Genomic DNA, 19709 nt, shown 5'->3' on the forward strand with positions numbered 1-19709 from the left:
TCAAACCTGGAGGGAGGGGACCATGATGGGCCAGGGACATTTCCAGGGGTGAAGCAGCCCTGAGGGAAGGGCAGGCGGGCCTTCGTGGGGCATCCAGGTCCACTTCTGCTTGAGGCAAACCGAGAAGTTCACCAACAGTCCAGCTGCAGGACTCTCAGATTGTGGGAACTTGACCTCCATTTCTTCATCTGTGAAACGGAGCCAGCACTCCTAGAGCTGATGTGAGATTCAACAGGAAAGGCGTGGATGGTGTGAGCACAGTGCCTGCCACACGCTCAGCCCCGTCCACAGAGGCTCTTTGCTCAGAATCCCAACGGAGGCAGGGCCAGCTCTCTGTTGCAGCCGTCTCTGAGTCGCCAGGACACTGGTTTTCTGATAAAAGTCTTCCATTTGGAGAGAAAAAAATCTGTGGTCAGGTGGAGATAAGCCGAGGTAGCAAAGGGCAGCGTGCTCTCAGCCCTTCCCACGAACTTCTGCATCTACCTTATGGCAGTGACCACCAAGGCTGGGCCCCTCCTGTGGCCCCCGGGACTAAAGGCGTGATTCTGTCCCTGCCAGCAGGGCTAAGTCCAGAGGGATCTGAACATGTGGGGTGGAGGAGGGGCTTAGATGGCTGAGGGATGACCTGTGGCCCCTCTTCCAGGTACCGTGGGCACAGAGCAGGAAACAGTGGGCTCTGCAGGCGAGGTCATGGAGGACTTCTCAGAGGAGGCTTCTCAGATTCGGGCTTTGCAGAAAGATTTCTCCCAGTTGGGTGCAGCAGGTGTACCTGGCAGAAGAACCTGTGTGAGCAAATCCTGGGAGCCACATGAGCGTGGCCCTCCACAGCAGAGTGTGACCAGTACGTGCTGAACAACTGGTGTGTTCTGGACAGGACCACGTGCTGGTGGCACAAAGGTGAACGAGGCAGGCCGGCTGGTGAGTGTGGGTTTGGCGGGTGAGAAGATGGAAATATGGACAAGTGATTTGCCAAGGGACTCATGCTGTGTTGGTGGCAGGTCTTCCTTCAAGGAGCCCGAGGCAGGGTGGACTGTGTCAAGAAGGACTGTCAGGACTGGACTTGTTTCTCTAGGGTGTCAGCAGGAGGGGGAATAGCCCAGGGTGGGGCCTGGTGGGCGGGACGTTTGTTTGAATTGAGAACTCGGATAAGGATTTTGACTTTCACTTTTGTTTCCCAGAGTATATCTGGGCCCAGAGGGTGTATGTGGTCATTGCAGAGACACACAGCTAGCGGCTGCATCTGCACAGATGTGAACAACTGGATCTTGTTCACACTTGGACAGAGGAAGTTTCCTGAGTAAGCAGGAGGGTAAGAACCCGCTCATCCCATCTACCTACCCTCAGGACGACTGTCTGAGAAAAGGATGACTGTCACTAACTGACAGAAGAAGGAATGGAAGCTCAGAGGGTGAGGTCAGCAGGTTAAGCAGGGGCAGAGCCTGGATGTGGAGGCTGGTGTGTCTGAGGGCTTCCTCCCAGCTGAGGGACCCTAAACAGAGCAGAGGGAGGGCCACACCTGCTCAGGTGGGCTCAGCTCAGGATGTGGACTCCTGACACATGAGCAGCGACCCCAGAAGGAAGGAGTTCAGGGTACTCAGCCATTTAGGAAATTAAAGGAAGCAGATGGGGTGGAGGAGGACAAGGAGTCAGAGCCTCGCCTCCTATGGCCTGGCCACCTTGAAGCTGTCCCGAGGGTGCTAGGCTAGGGCTGATGGAGGAAAGGGGATATTTTTCAGATACAAGGGATCAAGGTTTGTCGAAAAACTCTGCCTCTGAGTGCTAGGCTCAGTGCCAGGCCCTGGGGGACACTGCGGCCTGGAGACGGACAGGACACCAAGCGTGGAGTCGAAGGGCGTTGGCTTCCTGTGTTTGCTAAGCCCTCTGCTCTGTGGGTGATGGGAGGTCCTGTGTGGGGAAGGTGGCCCTGCTGGAAGAAGTAAGAAGGGCTCACTGCAAAAGGTCCACATACATGCCGGTGTTGCAATATTAAGATAAAAAGCCAAACTGTACAGATATCAGTATAATAGCCTTTTCTAAATCCAGCTTGAACATCTGGGAGTTCATGGTTCACATACTGTTGAAGCCTGGCTTGGAGAATTTTGAACATTACTTTGCTAGTATGTGAGATGAGTGCAATTGTGTGGTAGTTTGAGCATTCTTTGGCATTGCCATTCTTTCTGACTGGAATGAAAACTGACCTTTTCCAGACCTGTGGCCACCGCTGAGTTTCTTTCAGTCCCTTCAGTTTTTTCTCTCTGGTGTACGTTGGATCCTTTTGAAAGATTGATTGATTAGGATCTTTAGTTTCCTCTCCACCTCGTTCTCTTCCTCTTTCCCCCTTCTCCCCTCCCTCCCTTTCTAATTTTAACAGGGAAACTGGGGTTGTGCTGTGTCACCGAGAAGCTGCTTGTTTCATGTCCCCATAAGGGGTCCCACCCCCTCATATTTTGGCCAGGCTGTGCCCAGGAGGGCGGAGGGTGCCCAGAGGCCCTGGACAGGAGGAGCAGCAGAGAAGAGACAGGGCCCCTGATGATGCGGGAGGGTTCTCAGACCTGGAGAAACTGAGCAAAAAGGGACCATGACCAGGAAAGTGTGGCCTTCAAGAGGAGCTGGAGAGCAACTGGGGGAAGGTGGCAGAGGGAGGCTTGGAGCTGGGCCGCCATGGACAAGTACCCCGTCACGCGGTGAGGCCAGTGGGGAAGCACATGTCGTGGGGAGGGGCAGCCTGTGCCAAGTGTGGAGCCAGTCTCCTGCAGCAGGCCCTGTGGAAACAGAGAGTGTGAGGAACACAGGAGCTGGGGCAGTCGGTAGGGTCCGGGTGCTCAGCCAGGGACTTTCTTAGGGCCCCTTTCCCTTCCCAGGGAGGGTGACTGCAGGCACAGGAGGGAGATGGTTGGGGAGAATCTGTCTGCCCACAAGGAGGGAAGGGATGCATGACTGGCCATGCAGCTGGGCAGGGACAGGCTTCTCCAGGGTCCTCCCCTCTCCCACTAGCAGCCTTTCCAGAAAGGAGCCAATCAGAGGCTAACAGAGGAGGAAGCCCTGGATAGGAATCCAGCAGAGGAAGCACTATCAGCATCCACATGCATCTGAGGCCCCAGACAAGGGTCAGGAAGAGGCCAAAAATGGGAGGGAAGACGGAAGGATGAGTCCAGTGTTCACGGCATTTACAGTGGTTTGTCATTATCCAGAAGCCGGCCCTTCTGCCTGAGCCCTCCTCTTCTTTCTGCTTGACTCTGTTCTCATGTTTCATGATTTCAATAGGCTGACCAAGCTCCTGGGGTCCTGCAGGTTTGGGACAGAGAGGGAGGCAGGGGACCAGCCAGATCTCCTCCTCTATCTACTTGAAGGAGGGCCTGCCTTTGTGAATTCTCTCCCATCCACATGACGGTGCCTCCAGCCTTTGACACCAAAGGCACACTCCCTAAAAACAAGCTGATGGTTACTCTTCCTGAGGGAGAGCTGTGAACATCACAGAGGAAGGTACAGAAAGAAAGATTCTAGGCTTAGAGCTTAGGTGAGGGGATTTGGGGGAAGCTCTAAGGAAATGGGGCTGCTCTAGATTGGGAGCTGCAGAGAATGGGAGGCAGCACTACCAACGGGCTCTCAGTACCTCATCTATGGAGAGGGGAGAGCAGAGCGAGGCTGAAGGTGTGATTGGTAAGAAGGAGCAGTCCCTCTTTGCAGCCAGGGGAGGGGGCGTCGTGTTGGGGGGCATAGTGACAGGTGTTTGCTGTCTCCTTTGCTCCTGCTCTCAGGGTGACCCTGTGTGAGGCTGGAGTTCTGTGAGAGCCTTTACATCCAACGGGACAAGAGCAGCACCCTGTTGTGACACCAGGCCAGCCTCCAGATGTCAGGGGTTCTTTCTTTCTCAATCCTTTATAAACATTCGTGTAAACAAACAAAGGAAAATACCTATAGACTTCAAGACTCCTCTTATTATTAAATTCAATTACAACAAAATACTTCCCATTACATTTGCTCTTCTTTGCACCATAGAAACAAAAGAAAGATACCAGCTCAGTTGTGTCCAACTCTTTGCAGCCTCATGGATTGTAGCCCTCCCAGCTCCTCTGTCCATGAGATTTCCCAGGCAAGAATACTGGAGTGGACAAGCGTTTCTTTTTCCAGGGGATCCTCCCTACCCAGGCATCGATCCCATTTCTCTTTGGTCTTGCGTCTCTGCATAACCACTAGCATTCTTTTTAACCTTTATCTCTCTCTTTTTGGCCACATTTTTCTAAAGTCCTCTCTTTTGAATATTATTATGAACTCATGGCCTTTCACAAACTCAGCCTGTCTCATTGAAACATTCATAGCAATCATCTTTTATTGTTATTAGTATATGTGGGTGCCCCCTAATGACCACTTCTCTGATCATCTTCAAGAGCATCCTTGTCTTTGCAGGAGCCCAGATGCCAGTCTCTGGAATTCACCTCCCCTGCAAGGGGTCTTCCTTCCTTTGAGTGGATGGAAGTCCATGGGTGTACATGTGGGTGGGCAAGATGCTGCCAGACAATATTTCTTTAAGGTCACAGTTCACTCTCATTATTCTGGTTTAACCCTGGTTTCATGCCTTTAAGGTCACAGTTCACTCTCATTATTCTGGTTTAACCCTGTTTTCATGCCTCCTTTTCTAGAGAACTACGTTTCATCAACATGACATGTCTCCTAACTGACAGTTGTCACAGCAGGAGGCACACATTTCTTGTTGGCATTTAATTCAGCTTCTTCCATCATCTTTAAGGTGGTGGCACTAGAAACCACCCCATTCTTTGGGTTACTGACAGCTATAAAGTGACTGCTGCTGTCTTAGAGTAAAACAATCCAGTCCTAAAAGTGCATATGGTTAGAACCGATCAATTTGTACAGAGGGTTCTGCTCATTCCTTCCCAAGGAAAAGCTTCTTGAGATAGTTAATCAGTGTCTTTCAATGATATTACTACATTGGGAGCTGCAATAGTGTGAGAATGTGTGCCCAGGAGACAGGAACCTGGACTTGGAGTCTGGCTCTAGCACTAGCTGTGTGCTTTGAGTACATTGCTTCACCTCTCTGAGCTTCAGTTTCCTTTCTTATAGGATCATTGTGAGAACTAAAAGGAAGTGAATTCATACCAAGCAGTTGGGAAGGTTCCTGGTGCAAAGTGAGAAGTCATCAACCACAATAGCTAATAAGTGTTAAGTATTGCATTTTGGTTTTTCTTGACTTAAGTTTGATAGTATTTATTTACTTCTTATTAGGAAAAATAAGGGTTTCATTTATTTTTATACTTTCTATTATACCTTTCCCCTTCTTCGCCTTTTATCATTATTCCACTAATTGTATATCCTCTGTTACAAAGCTTTGTACTTGTAAGCACTTTATTTACATCTTTGTTTCTTATGCTCTCGACTGGACCTACTATTTCTTGATTCCCAGCTTTGTAAACGGAGATATTAATCCTCCTCCTCCCTTCAGTACTTTGGCTCCCAAGTTCTAGAAGTGTATTTTGATTTTTATATTAACAAGTACATTTACTTCACATATTAAATACTGTTTCATTTTAAAAGATAAAGGTTATTTTAGTCAGATAAAGGTTATTTTATAATGACTATAAATGAAATAAAACTAAGATTTTTGAATCACTAATAAACCTGTGAGTTAATACACCTGTGAGTTATAATACACCTGTGAGTTATATCATATTATATATATTAATATTACTTCAGTTTTAAAACTGTCTCCAAAGGACTTGGATATAGATATATTTACTTAAGATTTTTTTTAAATCAAACAAAAGAGTTTACAATTTTTGGTGATATTTTAATACACTTCTTAAGAGCTAACTTGTACCATATAGCTGTACATGCTTCTCAGCACTTCACTTCAGTTCAGTCACTCAGTCATGTCTGACTCTTTCCGACCCCATAAATTGCAGCACGACACGACTCCCTGTCCATCACCAACTCCCAGAGCCTACCCAAACTCATGTCCTTTGAGTCGGTGATGCCATCCAACCATCTCATCCTCTGTTGTCCCCTTCTCCTCCTGAGCTTTAGTTTTTCCCGATGTTTCTAACTGGCTTCATTTTCACCACTTTCACTGTTTATCTTCAGCATTTCCTCCATTTCTTTCCAACTGTGCCTCATGTGATACCAAGTTCCTGTCCCCAGAGACTCTGGACTTCTTATCCCATTCTGGACTGGTTTCTCTCTAGGTCTGCTTCGCACCCAGCTGGGATCCTTGGATTCCCTTCCCACGGGGTTGATGTTCCTGACTCCTGGATCCCACGTCTATCTCTCTTGTGGGTATCCTTTACCTTCCTCCATAATTAAACAAACATGTCATCTATTTTTTTTTTCCTGCATCTCATTTTCAGGTAACTTTCTAAAAGTCTGGTGAAGGGTGAAGGCTGCTGTGAATATGGATGGGACGTGGAAGAGGTGGGCTTGTCCCCTGCTCTCCCCTCGGCCTCCCTCTCATCTTGCTCCCTCTGGGGCTCTGCCCAGCAGACCATTCTTCTCTCCTGTCAACACGCTCCCTGCTTCTCTCCCTCTACTGCACTCCTCTTTACTCAGCTATCACTTCTCCATCCAGTGAGTCTTCAGACATTTGTTGAAGACTCTGGTCTCCTGTTGCTCCCATGCTTATTTTTATTAGCAGCAGAGGGAGGAGAAGCAGGCTATGGGTTCTTGAGCTCATGAGTGGGGTGGAACCAGTGTACCAAGGGCAAGCCTTCTGACCTTAGGTAAGTCAGCTAACATCTATATGTCAGCTTCCTTATTTGTAAATGAGGATACAGTGGTACACATATCAAAAGCTAATGGAAGGACATACGAGGTGCCATTGGTAAAGTTTCAGAGCCGATACCAATGCAGAGCAACGATCACAAACACCAGTTGCTCTTATCAGTGAAAGTGAAAGTTGCTCAGTCATGTCCGACTCTTGGTGATCCCTTGGATTACACAGTCCATGGAATTCTCCAGGCCAGAATACTGGAGTGGGTAGCCGTTCCCTTCTCCAGGGGATCTTCCCAACCCAGGGATAGAACCCACGTCTCCTGAATGGCAGGTGGATTCTTTACCAACTGAGCCACAAGGGAAGCCCAAGTGAAGCTGTTTCCACTCGATTCTGAACCGGGGACTTTTTGCGTGTTAGGTGAACGTGATAACCACTACACCACAGAAACCAGGCACTCTTATCAGTAGATGGTATTATACCTATATATACCTTTACCATCATTTCAGTCAAGTCTCAGGAGGAGTAGTTGATAGAAGCTCTTTTGCTTTCTTAAAAAGAGTAGCTAAATATCATCAACACTTGCTTTCCTTCCTCATCTCCCATGGCAAGGTAATCACATGCAGAACCAAAATAAATGACTTAATTATAAAGATCTGAATTTTTTAAAATAAAGACCACTGAGAATGGGTATATCTGAAAGGATGGACACCCTCATATATTATAAGTGCGAACGTAAATTGCTACAGTTTCTTTGCATGGCATGGTGGCTCCAGGTATGGAAATTTTTTAGGTGTTGATGCCATCTGATCTTAATTCTACTTCTAGATATAGCTTAAGGATACAGTCTCAGATGTAGGTGAAGTTTTACACAAGGAGAATATTCTTTGCACTATTATTTACATAAAGGATTAGAAACTCCATCAAGTCCAATATTCAGGAGGGGAAAGCAAGGAGGACAGAACAGCTGCAGGGGTCTCAGTCACTCAGAGCAGGGATACAGGAATTGGGGCAGGGCTGGTGGGACTCCAGGCCCTTGTGGGGAAAAAGGCTCTTGCAGAAGCAAGGAAGACCTGGGCTATGGGAGCCGTATCACCAGGAACTTTATCAAGGAGAGACTTGATAGGGAGCAGGACATCATTTTGGAAGGAAGAGTCATTTACCAATGAACATATATCCACAAATAAATCTTTTTGTATATATAGGGAGTAGAGCATAGTCATCACACACATGTGATTTGCATCAGAAGACTCAGGGTCTAGTCCAGACTCTGGTACCAGCGTGACAATTTGGACTCAGCTAAGTCTGAGTGAGTTTCAGGAGCCTGCAGGTCAAGGACACTAGATCAATGTTGTCATTAATATTAGTTATTATCAATTCAAAAACACAGGTGTCGCCACCTCACCTCATTTCCAGAGTATCAACTCCTATCTGTTCTTCTAGTCTCTGGCTTTACTGTTCCTATAACTTCACAGATGGCTGTCTCCTGTCTCATTACCTTCTCCTTGTGCCCCAACAGGAGAGCAGGACTTTGACTTGGCTTGGAAGGAGCTGTAGGAGGTGAATGACTTTTCTTAACTAACAACCAGCAGAGCCCAGGAGACAGAGAACCGCAGTGGGTTAAGTTCCTGGAGGCACTGGTGGCCGTCCCGGGGGAACCCACTAGAGAACTTGTCCCTCTCTGCTCCCTGTAGCCTCTGCTCCCTTACAGTGGAGCTCACAGTCTGTTTTCTCTTCCCAAGGGTGAGGCCACACCTCCTTCCAGCCTGATGCAGACAAGGAGCTGAAGGGAGATCTCTGAGAGCCCCTGCTGCCACCATGAGCTCAGAAAACTTCGGACACTGCTCAGGTAGTCAGCTCTCTCTTCTCTGGAAGGTTCCTACTTGTGACCCAGAATTGAAGGTGGTATTTCCAGTCTGAGTTAAACTACAGAGGAATCAAGAACCATGAAGAGGATGGATAGGCATCCTTGAGCTTCCAAGAGAGACCAGGAGATTCCCCTCACCCTGGGGTCTGCCCACAGCCTACTTCCCGGCCCTCTCCTCAGGGAGCCATGACCAAGGTGCTGACTTCCTGCCTCTCCCCCCACCAAGCAAGTGACTCAGTACAGTGGCCAGGAGAGCACACACTGAGCATGGACCGCAGATGGCAGTCCCCAAGGCCAGGCAGGCCTAGGAGAGGAGGTCCTCCAGCATCACTGGACTTCTCCTGCTCTCTCCCTTGGCCCAAGCCTCCTCCTGCTCCCAGACACTTGGGCATCACTACAGAAGCTGTTTCCTCCAGCTCTTCCCAGCCAACAGCCCAGCCTCTCTGCAAGGGTCAGTGGACCCTGCTCTGAACCCCAGTCTGGCCTTTGCCACCTCCCACCTGGAGGGGAGGAGTGATGAGGATCACATCTGGCTCCACCCCTCCTCCACCTGGTGGATCCCCTCCCCTGCCCATCCTAGAGTCTGTGGTCAGAAGCAGGAGTCCTCTCACATGGTAGTTTTACTCAATGGCATGTGGTCCTAAAGTCTTTTTAAAAATTAGGTAACATGAGTTTCTAATGTTTTCTAAGTTTCATGTGTACAATATTATATTTCTACTTCTATATATGCTACTGCATGCTCACCACCAATAATGAGTTGCAAAGAATCCCCATTGTGTGCTACAGAGTAGAATGAACAAAACACAGGAGTTTTAAATATAAGGAGGATTCAAAGTCATGTCCAAAAGTGTCTGACACTTGACTTTGGATTCAACCTCAGAGCTTTCAGCTCTGTGGCCTTGGGCTGTCCATTGTCCTGTCTGAGTTTCACTTGCCTCTTCTGTGAGATAAGGATAATGCCTCTTTGTGTGGATTTACCAAGAAGTACACTTGATATCAAGTCCCAGCACACACACACATATATAGCCTGGCCACCAATATCGTACCTACAATTCCATAACCTCCAGATCTCTGAAATCACTCAGGGATTTTGATAAGTCATTGAGGAGTAGTCTTACCCTGTAGTGATCTGAGGCTCTTTGTAGTCATTACATTCTTTATCCCATTTAACGTGAGTATTCAATTGTCTCACTGCCCAAACATCAAAGCATTCATTTATAGGGCGCTGCCCATCTATTCTGGAAGGGGTAACTAACAAATCACACTTGCTCTTTCTTCTCTTTGTGTGTGTGTGTTCAGTTGCTCAGTCGTTAAACTCTTTGCAACCGCATGGACTGCAGCCTGCCAGCATCCTCTATCCATGGGATTCTCCAAACAAGAATATTGGAGTGGCTTGCCATGCCCTCCTTCAAGGGATCTTCCTGACTCAGGGATCAAACCCGCCTCTCTTACATCTCCCGCATTGGCGGGCAATTCTTTACCACTAGAACTCCCTGGCAATCCCACCTATGGCCTCAATTTACCTGGGAATCCCCCATAGGACCTCATTTCACCTAACCTACTTACAAGCCCTATCTTCAGAAAGGTCACCAGGGGTTAACTCTTCAACACAAATTGGGGGAGGGGGGAGGGGAGACAGTCCATCCATAACCCTAGGTGACCTCACCAAGAGCACCCCAGGTGACTGCTACTCAGCAAGATGAATTTTAACTATTTTATACTCAATAACATTTATGTCCCACCACTAATTTTTCTTATCTTATTCCCTTTTCTTTCATCCAGATATTGAGATCTTTTTTGAGGATGTTGTTGAATGTCTCTGGGACACACTAAGCAGAGAGAAGCTGCTACTCCTGCTGAATGAATTCCTGGAGAGAATTAAGGCTGAGGCCAGTTTGTCCAGGTAACCTGCACAGGTGCACCAAGAAGGTCACCCACGTCCCCCAGCACCAGGCTAGCTTCCTCCTGGCAGGAACGCCTCCTCCAGGCAGCACCCTATTGTTGGAGTCAGGGATGTTCCTTCTCAAGATCCCATCAGGAATGTTTCCTCCATGTCATTTGCTGACCCTGCACTGAATGATCGTGGGTTGAGAAGAGACGAAACCTGCAAGGAAGGGGCAGGTTATGTGACCTTGGACAAGTTACTGAACTACTCTCTGCTTTAGTTTCTCCATCTTTTCATTTTTACTGTGAGGACACTGAGATCTTGCATGTAAAGTGCTTCCCATAATGACTGACACAGAGTAAGTACTCAATCATTAGTAACATTTTAAAAACTTGTTGGGAAGAGACAGGGTCAAGGGTCTTCTTTCTGGTGAGGAGAACCAAGCAGAATTTCCTTTGGGACAAGTGGGGAAACCCTGACACCACCATTTGTGTCCTGGGCTTCTGCCTACAGTCTTTCTATTCCCCATGTTAGGAGCTGTACCAGCCCTGCAGGCTCCTGCTGGCCCATAAGGGAGAGAGGCTAGAGAGGAACTGGAGGAGCTGGTGGGATCCTGGATCTAGTTGTGCCCAACTCCTGGGCCTGTGGGCTTAAGACTTTGAATCTCAGATCTGTCCTGTGTCCAATGGGAATAGCAATTCAGTCTGATGGATTATGGTTATGTCCTCAGAGTGAACTGCAGGGTCAGAGGTGGGGAACCAAGTATACTCATCTCGTCTAAAGGACCAGAGAGGCCTGCACCAGGGTCAGACCCAGGGCTCAGGGTGGAGCAGCAGGTCCAGGCTGGAGGACTAGTAGGCAGGCTTGGGTAGCAGGACCAGGACTAGAGCGAAGAGAGTGGGCCCTAGGACACAGAACTGAAGGGACTGTGACCCCAGCAGAGGTCCCCTGAGTGGGAGAAGGGGACATTTCTTCCCTCCCTGGTGGGATCCCCTCACACTGGACTATGGGGCCCTGGGTGACTGTGTCTGCACACCCTGCCTGGGACCTGGCTTCTCACTCCATTGGGGACCCTCTTCTAAGCTACGTGGAGTACCCCTGACAATGGGATAGCCGTGTGCTTCAGGTGGCCCTCCAGGGTCACAGTGAGTGGCTGTGATTGTGTGACATTTGAGGGATTCTGAGGAGCCTCACGCATCCCCACCCAAGAGGAAAACACTTCCTCCACCAGCTGTGTAAGTGCCGGTCTCCTCAGGCTCAGCTGTTCAGATGACTGTTTCCTCAAATCCCTTGAATCTTTAGAGGTTCCACAAAGTTGCACACGGACTTGGGTGCTGGCAATGAAGCTGTCGCCAGGTAAATTGTGAGTTAGGTTGGTGACCCCTGAGCAGCTGAGAGTGCTGGGTGACGGGTCAGGAGTCAGTGAGGTGAGCTGGAGAGTCTAAGGGAAACCAGGGCTCATAGCACATCTCCCTCTTCCCTGTCAACTGGGGCAGTGGGTGGACCCAGTGACCTTCTGCTGAGAAGGTCAAGGGCACAATGCTTAGAAGACAGCAGATGGCAGACCAAATGATTATAAGGTGCCTTCTAGCTCTGACTTTTGGGTTTTAAAAAATTCTAAGTCATAGAGACAGCCAATCTGTAAAGTGTAAGAACACAGTGCCCAGGACTGCCCTTACTTTGACTTCAATGGCAAATTTAGGGGATCCCCAAAACAACTCTCAGGTTCAAGAATTCCCTTTAGAATGGACAGGACTCACTGAAAGCTTCATGATCCCAGCTACAGTTTACTACAGGGAAGGATAAAAGTTCCCACCAGCCACAGGGCAGAGACTGGGTAGGTTGCACATACGAAGCTTCCATTGTCCTCAGGACATGATACTGATCTGGATTCGGCGTGTGATAAGATGCACGCAGTACTGCCAAACAGGGACACTCCCCTTGCTTAAAATTCAAATTACCCTGACCTGTCATCTCCAGCCCCTCCTGGAAGTCAGACTCATGCCCTAGTGTCCAGCTCTACCAGATGGCAGAACTGATACCATGAGACCCAGAGACCTTGGGTCACTTGTCCCCTTCTCACTGACCAGTGATCAAAGGCCCAGGCAGGCAAGGACACTCCTATCAGCCAGAAGTCTACAGGCTTAGGGACCACTTCCCAGTAGCCAAGGGCAAAGAGCAGGGAGACTTCTCACTACACACTGAGGCCTTTGAATGCAGGTTTTCTCCTCCAGTCCTACATGTCTTTGTTTATCTGTGGAGTTCCCACTCCAAAAACTCTTTCAAAGTGGTGGTGTTGACCCACCTGTGAGATGTCTTTACCACATACTTTTTCTTTGGCTGAGCCATATGGCCTATGGGATCCTCATTCCCCAACCAGGGATTGAGTCAAGGCCAGCAGTGGGAGTGCAGAGTTGAAACCTCTGGATCACCTGGGAATTCTCTCAAATACCTCTCTTAAGTTGCCAGTATCCTAAGCTGACTTTCGTCTACCTATTCCAAGTTTAGCTATTTCAAGATGGAGCATCTATAAGCATGAAACGTGTTTAAGGTTGAAAGAGAAAATTTTATATTTAGGAAATTCTTTTCTAATGATTTATAGTAACATATCTATATTTATGCAGAATAGATATTATGGAGCCAATTTTACAGACAAGCAAACTGCCTTTCTAATTCCTTACCTTCATCATTACAGGGAAGATGCGGATGAACTACACAATTATCTGAACGAATTGAAAAGAGTCTTAGTTGAGGAGGACCAAGAAAGACTCCCGAAAGAGCAGCTGGACAGGAGGAGGTTTCTGAATAAGTTTCCTCGGGTGAAACGGCAGCTGGAGGAGTTCATAGGCAAGTTCCATGAGCTTGCAGACAAGGTTGAGAAGGTCCATAAGGGATGCACCATCTCCAACGTGATGGCCCACAGCACCGGTGCTGTGTCCAGTATTCTGACCATCGTTGGCCTGGCTCTGACACCCGTGACAATGGGGGCCAGTTTGGTGCTCTTGGCTACTGGGATAGGGCTGGGAGTAGCAGCTGGTGTGACCAGTGTGTCCACCAGTATCATTGAACGTGTGAAGAGGTCATCAACAGAAACCGAAGCCAGTCGCATGATGTCTACTGTTGTCAAGAAATGGGAGGTTCTCCTAGAGGTACTCAATAACAACCCCCACATTAATGACACAAAAAAGAAAGAAGCTGTACAATGCATTGAAATGCACATCCATGCCATGGAGACAGGCAATGCCAACTCTGGCTCTGCAGCCAATGCAAGCATCTACATGAGCCCTGGGAGAATCTCAGTCCCAGCCATCCAGCATATAGAGACAGGTTTCAAAGCCACAGCTTTAACAATTACCAAAGGAGCCCGGATTGCGGGTTTGGCTGCTGCAGGGCTGTTCCTTCTGGTGGATGTGGGCTTCCTGGTGAAGGAGTCAATGCACCTGCACGATGGTGCAAAGACAGAAGCAGCTGAAAGCCTGAGGCGACGGGCATGGGAGTTGGAGAGGAAGTTGGAGGAGCTCACCCAGATCTATGAGAGTCTGCAGGAGGACCTGATTTAACCACCCCCAGAGCAGTGCGGGGTCCAGGGACATGTGAGGGGCTAAAGTGCAGAGGTACCTTGTTTGAGGGAAAGAGAGGGAGAGCACATTAATGAAGCTTGGTGTTAGGAATTTGGCATTTCTGTGGTTGAGCACATCAGGGAAGGGATGGATGTAGGTGATAGATGAGGAGAGAGAAGGAAATGGCCTGGAGCCTGGATTAAGGGAGGAGGGGGGACCAGAGAATGAGAGGCAGGGAGAAACCACTTTTTTTCATACTGAGAACTTTTTATTTTGTATTGGAGTATAGCCGATTAACAATGTTGAGATAGTTTCAGGTGAACAGGAAAGGGACTCAGCCATTCATATACACATACCCATTCTCCCCCAAACTCCCCTCCCATCAGAAACCACTTACTTTGGACTAAAGGTGACACTGGAGGCAGATAAAAGGGAGAGGCAGGCGAACTAGCAATGAGAGGCCAAGTATACCAATGGGTTGAAAATGAGAGAACATCAGTTAGGATTGTTGGGATCCAGAAGTAGCAAGGGCTCCTCTATCACCCTCCACAGGCTGTGATGTCCCAGCAAGAAGAGTCTTCCCCTGTTGGTGGTCTCTAGACCTCTCCTGCAACATCAACTCACCTTTGGCCCTAGCTGATATGTCTTACTTCAGTTCATTCAGTTAGGTTGCTCAGTGGTGTCCGTCTCTGCGACCCCATGGATTGCAGCACGCCAGGCCTCCCGGTCCAGCACCAACTCCCGGAGTTCACTCAGACTCATGTCTATCGAGTCATTGAGGCCATCCAGCCATCTCATCCTCTGTCATCCCCTTCTCCTCCTCCCCCAATCCCTCCCAGCATCAGAGTCTTTTCCCATGAGTCAACTCTCCGCATGAGGTGGCCAAAGTACTTGAGTTTCAGCTTTAGCATCATTCCTTCCAAGAAATCCTAGGGCTGATCTCCTTCAGAATGGAGTGGTTGGATCTCCTTGCAGTCCAAGGGACTCTCAAGAGTCTTCTCCAACACTACAGTTCAAAAGCATCAATTCTTCGGCACTCAGCTTTATTCACAGTCCAACTCTCACAACCATATATGACCACTGGAAAAACCATAGCCTTGACTATATGGACCTTTGTTGGCAAAGTAATGGCTCTGCTTTTCAATATGCTATCTAGCTTGGTCATAACTTTTCTTCCAAGGACTAAGCGTCTTTTAATTTCATGGCTGCAATCACCATCTGCAGAGATTTTGGAGCCCAAAAATATAAAGTCTGACACCGTTTCCACTGTTTCCCAATCTATTTCCCATGAAGTAATGGGACCAGATGCCATGATCTTTGTTTTCTGAATGGTGAGCTTTAAGCCAACTTTTTCACTCTCCACTTTCATTTTCATCAAGAGGCTTTTCCGTTCTTCTTCACTTTCTGCCATAAGGGTGATGTCATCTGCATATCTGAGGTTATTGATATTTCTCCCGGCAATCTTGATTCCAGCTTGTGCCTCTTCCAGCCCAGCGTTTCTTGTTATGTACTCTGCATAGAAGTTAAACAAGCAGGGTGACAATATACAGCCTTGATGTACTCCTTTTCCTTTTTGGAACCAGTCTGTTTTTCCATGTCCAGTTCTAACTTTGCTTCCTGACCTGCATATAGGTTTCTCAAGAGGCAGGTCAGGTGGTCTGCTATTCCCATCTCTTTCAGAATTTTCCACAGTTTTTTGTGATCCACATACTTAAAGGCTTTGGCATAGTCAATAAAGCAGAAATAGATGTTTTTCTGGAACTCTCTTGCTTTTTCCATGATCCAGTGGATGTTGGCAATTTGATCTGTGGTTCCTCTGCCTTTTCTAAAACCAGCTTGAACTCTGGAAGTTCACGGTTCACGTAGCCTGGCTTGGAGAATTTTGAGCATTACTTGACTAGCATGTGAGATGAGTGCAATTGTGCAGTAGTTTGAGCATTCTTTGGCATTGCCTTTCTTTGAGATTGGAATGAAAACTGATCTTTTCCAGTCCTGTGGCCACTGCTGAGTTTTCCAAATGTGCTGGCATATTGAGTGCAGCACTTTCACTGCATCATCTTTCAGGATTTCAAAGAGCTCAACTGGAATTCCACCACCTCCACTAGCTTTGTTCGTAGTGATGCTTTCTAAGGCCCACTTGACTTCACATTCCAGGATGTCTGGCTCTAGGTGAGTGATCACACCATCATGATTATCTTGGTCATGAAGATCTTTTTTGTATAGATTTTCTGTGTATTCCTGACTCCTCTTCTTAATACCTACTGCTTCTGCTAGGTCCATACCATTTCTGTCCTTTATTGAGCCCATCTTCACATGAAATGTTCCCTTGGTATTCTCTAATTCTCTTGAAGAGATCTTTCATCTTTCCCATTCTGTTGTTTTCCTCTATTTCTTTGCATTGATCGCTGAGGAAGGTTTTCTTATCTCTTCTTGCTATTCTTTGGAACTCTGCATTCAGATGCTTATATCTTTCCTTTTCTCCTTTGCTTTTCACTTCTCTTCTTTTCACAGCTCTTTGTAAGGCCTCCTCAGACAGCCATTTTGATTTTTTGCATTTCTTTTCCATGGGGATGGTCTTGATCCCTGTCTCCTGTACAATGTCATGAACCTCGGACCATCATTCATCAGGCACTCTATCAGATCTAGTCCCTTGAATCTATTTCTCACTTCCACTGTATAATCATAAGGGATTTGACTTAGGTCATATTTGAATGGTTTGGTGGTTTTCCCTACTTTCTTCAATTTCAGTCTGAATTTGGCAATAAGGACTTCATGATCTGAGCCACAGTCAGGCCCTGGTCTTGTTTTTGTTGACTGTATAGAGCTTCTCCATGTTTGGCTGCAAAGAATATAATCAATCTGATTTCGGTGTTGACCATCTGGTGATGTCCATGTGTAGAGTCTTCTCTTGTGTTGTTGGAAGAGGATGTTTGCTATGACCAGTGCATTTTCTTGGCAGAACTCTATTAGCCTTTGTCCTGCTTCATTCCATATTCCAAGGCCAGATTTGCCTGTTACTCCAGGTGTTTCTTGACTTCCTACTTTTGCATTCCAGTCCCCTATGATGAAAAGGACATCTTTTTTGGGTGTTAGTTCTAAAAGGTCTTGTAGGTCTTCATAGAACCATTCAATTTCAGCTTCTTCAGTGTTACTGGTTGGGGCATAGTCTAGGATTACTGTAATATTGAATGGTTTACCTTGGAAACGAACAGAGATTATTCTGTCGTTTTTTAGATTGCATCGAAGTACTGCATTTTGGACTCTTTTGTTGACCATGATGGCTACTCCATTTCTTCTAAGGGACTGCTGCCTGCAGCTGTAGATATAATGGTCATCTGTGTCTTACTAGGGCAGTGACTTCTTTTGTTTATTTGTTTTATTGAAGGATAATTGATTTACAATATTCTGTTAATTTCAGGTATGCAGCAAAGTGATTCACTTATACAGGTATCGATTTATTTATCTGGGCTTCCCAGGTTGTAAAGAAGGTGTCTGCTAAGCATGAGACACAGGTTTGATTCCTGGGTAGGGAAGATTTCCTGGAGGAGGAAATGATACTGCACTCCAATATTCTTGTCTGGGAAATCCCATAGACAGTGGAGCCTGGCGTGTTACAGTCCATGGTGTTGCAGAGTCAGACATGACAGAGCATCTGAGTATGTATATGTCTATATTGTTTTTTGTTCGTTTCCATTACAGTTTATTACAAAGTATTGAATACTGTTCCTATGCTAGTACAGTAGGCAGGCCCTTGTTTATCTGGTGTGTATCTGTTAATCCCATCTCCTAATTTACCTATCCCCACAAAACTTGTTTTAAAAGTTCATTATCTATGTCTATGAGTCTGTTTCTATTCTGTAAGCAAGTTCATTTCTATTATGTTCTGCATTCTACATATATTAATAACACATATTTGTCTTTGTCTGACTTACTTCACTCAGTATGATAATCTCTAGATCCATACATATCGCTAAAGATACTATTACTTCATTCTTCTTTATGGCTGAGTAGGATTCTATGGAGTGTATACATGTACCACATTTGCTTTACTCATTAATCTGTCAACAGACGTTTAGGTTAATATCGTGTCTTGGCCGTTATGAATAGTTCTGCTATGAACATCAGGGTATGTGTATCTTTTCAAATTAGAGCTTTAATTTTTTTGTAGAAATATGACCAGAAGTGGGATTGCTAAATCATAAGGTAGCTCTATTGTTAGTTGTTTAAGAAAACTCCACAAGGCCTTCCATAGTGGCTGCACCAATTTACATTCCCACCAACAGTGTAGGAGGGTTCCCTTTTCTCCACAGCCTCAGAGCATTGTGATGTAGGGGATGGCCCTGTGATCGCTGTAGGGGAGACAACTTATTGTAGTTTGATTGCATTTCTCTAATAACTAGTGACGTTGAGTGTGTTTTCACGTACCCGCTGGCCGTCTGGACGTCTGCATGGAGAATGGTCTGTGTAGACCTTCAGGCAGTGGCTCTTGACGACAGTGGTGGTGAGGCTGTGGCAGCAGCGGTGTGACAGCACAGTGGATGGAACACCTGACACGCTGCCAGGAGCTCTTTGGGGCCAGAGTGCACCGAGACACCAGTGACGTTTCATGAAAATCCAAATGCGGAGGAGGAACAGAGGTTGATTAAAAAAGAGAGAAAGAAGGATGAAACAAGGAGGCAGAAACAGGTCAAGGAACTTTCGGTGTGTCAGGAGATGAAACAGCCTGGGGCCAACAGACATGACTCTCTGACCCTCAGTTTCTTCTTCAGCTGGGGGTGAGGCTGGATACGATATTTCAGGTGGTTCTGGTTCTCTCCACCTTGTGTTCTCTAGACTCTGGTTCAATAAATACGAGCTGATTCACTGAGGCTTCCTTGCATTGACTGAGGGGCTCAGCTGGGCTCCAGATGGCTGACCTCCTTCCCCGTGAGCCTGTCTCCCAGGGTCTCAGGGAGCACGTCCTCCATGGCTCCTCCTGCCTGCCCGCTGGGCTCCCATCCAATCATTTCCCTAATATCCTAGAGCCCTGCAGGCTTCGTGGGTTGTCTGGGGGACATGGGCTGAGCACTGGAATGCTCCTCCTCCAGCACCGGGGACCAGAATGGACACCCAAATGTGATTGAGAGCAGAGGGGTTGTGTGCAGGTGTGAGAGAGGGTCAGCCGTAAACAGAGGGGAGAGAGAGACAGCAACACACTTGCCCAGGCTGCCTTCACGTTTCACCAGGACTCCTGCAGGAGCTTCCAGAACTTCCTTCCTACTGTGTTTACCTTCGGGGACTGCCCTGCCTCACTCATCTATTCCCCGCACAGGCTAGAATGACCCATAAGAAAATCAACCTTAACGCAACTGCTTTCACGTCCTCCACGGCTACCCGTAACTCTGAGCACAGATGCTGAAGCCTAATTGCAGACCAAAGCAGTGTGCAGTAGCGGGGTCCTCTGAGGGCAGAGCTGGAGGCCAGGCTCACTCGATCTCCAGGAGCAGGACTGAGGGGCTGGGGGATGGGAGCAGGCATGGAGGGAAAGTCCATCCAAAGCCATGTTCTGACTTGGTCACCCATCTAGGATTGCACCTGCCTGGACCTTCTGAGGAGCCTTCATGGGGTGCCTCAGGCTCCTCCTGTCCCGGAAGGAGAGGGGAGCATCGTGGTGTGGCTCTTGCCCCCATGGGCCTGCTC

At 47.5% G+C, this 19709-nt stretch overlaps 1 protein-coding gene across 8 annotated transcripts; it reads left to right on the forward strand.

Moving 5' to 3' along the window:
* Positions 1-1175: 1175 nt before the first annotated feature.
* LOC129647111 (apolipoprotein L3-like) lies at positions 1176-19434 on the forward strand. Of its 8 annotated transcripts, none has more exons than XM_055574310.1 (7): positions 1176-1309; positions 5080-5177; positions 6360-6423; positions 8238-8278; positions 8461-8567; positions 10368-10488; positions 13166-19434. In XM_055574310.1, exons 5-7 carry the CDS (start codon positions 8537-8539, stop codon positions 14028-14030), a joined length of 1017 nt encoding a protein of 338 aa, XP_055430285.1. In that variant the 5' UTR covers positions 1176-1309; positions 5080-5177; positions 6360-6423; positions 8238-8278; positions 8461-8536; the 3' UTR covers positions 14031-19434. The 8 variants fall into 8 exon arrangements, with proteins under 8 accessions (XP_055430285.1, XP_055430293.1, XP_055430276.1 ...); XM_055574351.1 differs by lacking the exon at positions 1176-1309 and adding an exon at positions 1381-1408; XM_055574318.1 differs by lacking the exon at positions 6360-6423 and having other exon boundaries at positions 8238-8333.
* Positions 19435-19709: the final 275 nt, after the last annotated feature.

This window comes from Bubalus kerabau, chromosome 1 (genome assembly GCF_029407905.1).
Source record: "Bubalus kerabau isolate K-KA32 ecotype Philippines breed swamp buffalo chromosome 1, PCC_UOA_SB_1v2, whole genome shotgun sequence".
NCBI classification, from domain to species: Eukaryota; Metazoa; Chordata; class Mammalia; order Artiodactyla; family Bovidae; genus Bubalus; species Bubalus kerabau.

Bases quoted from the DNA above. Each gene is read 5' to 3' on its own strand.
- LOC129647111 (XM_055574310.1), top strand. From the start codon at position 8,537: ATGAGCTCAGAAAACTTCGGACACTGCTCAG. The intron at 8,568-10,367 runs GTAGTCAGCTCT...TCTTTCATCCAG, and splicing joins AAACTTCGGACACTGCTCAG to ATATTGAGATCTTTTTTGAG. The intron at 10,489-13,165 runs GTAACCTGCACA...TCATCATTACAG, and splicing joins GCTGAGGCCAGTTTGTCCAG to GGAAGATGCGGATGAACTAC.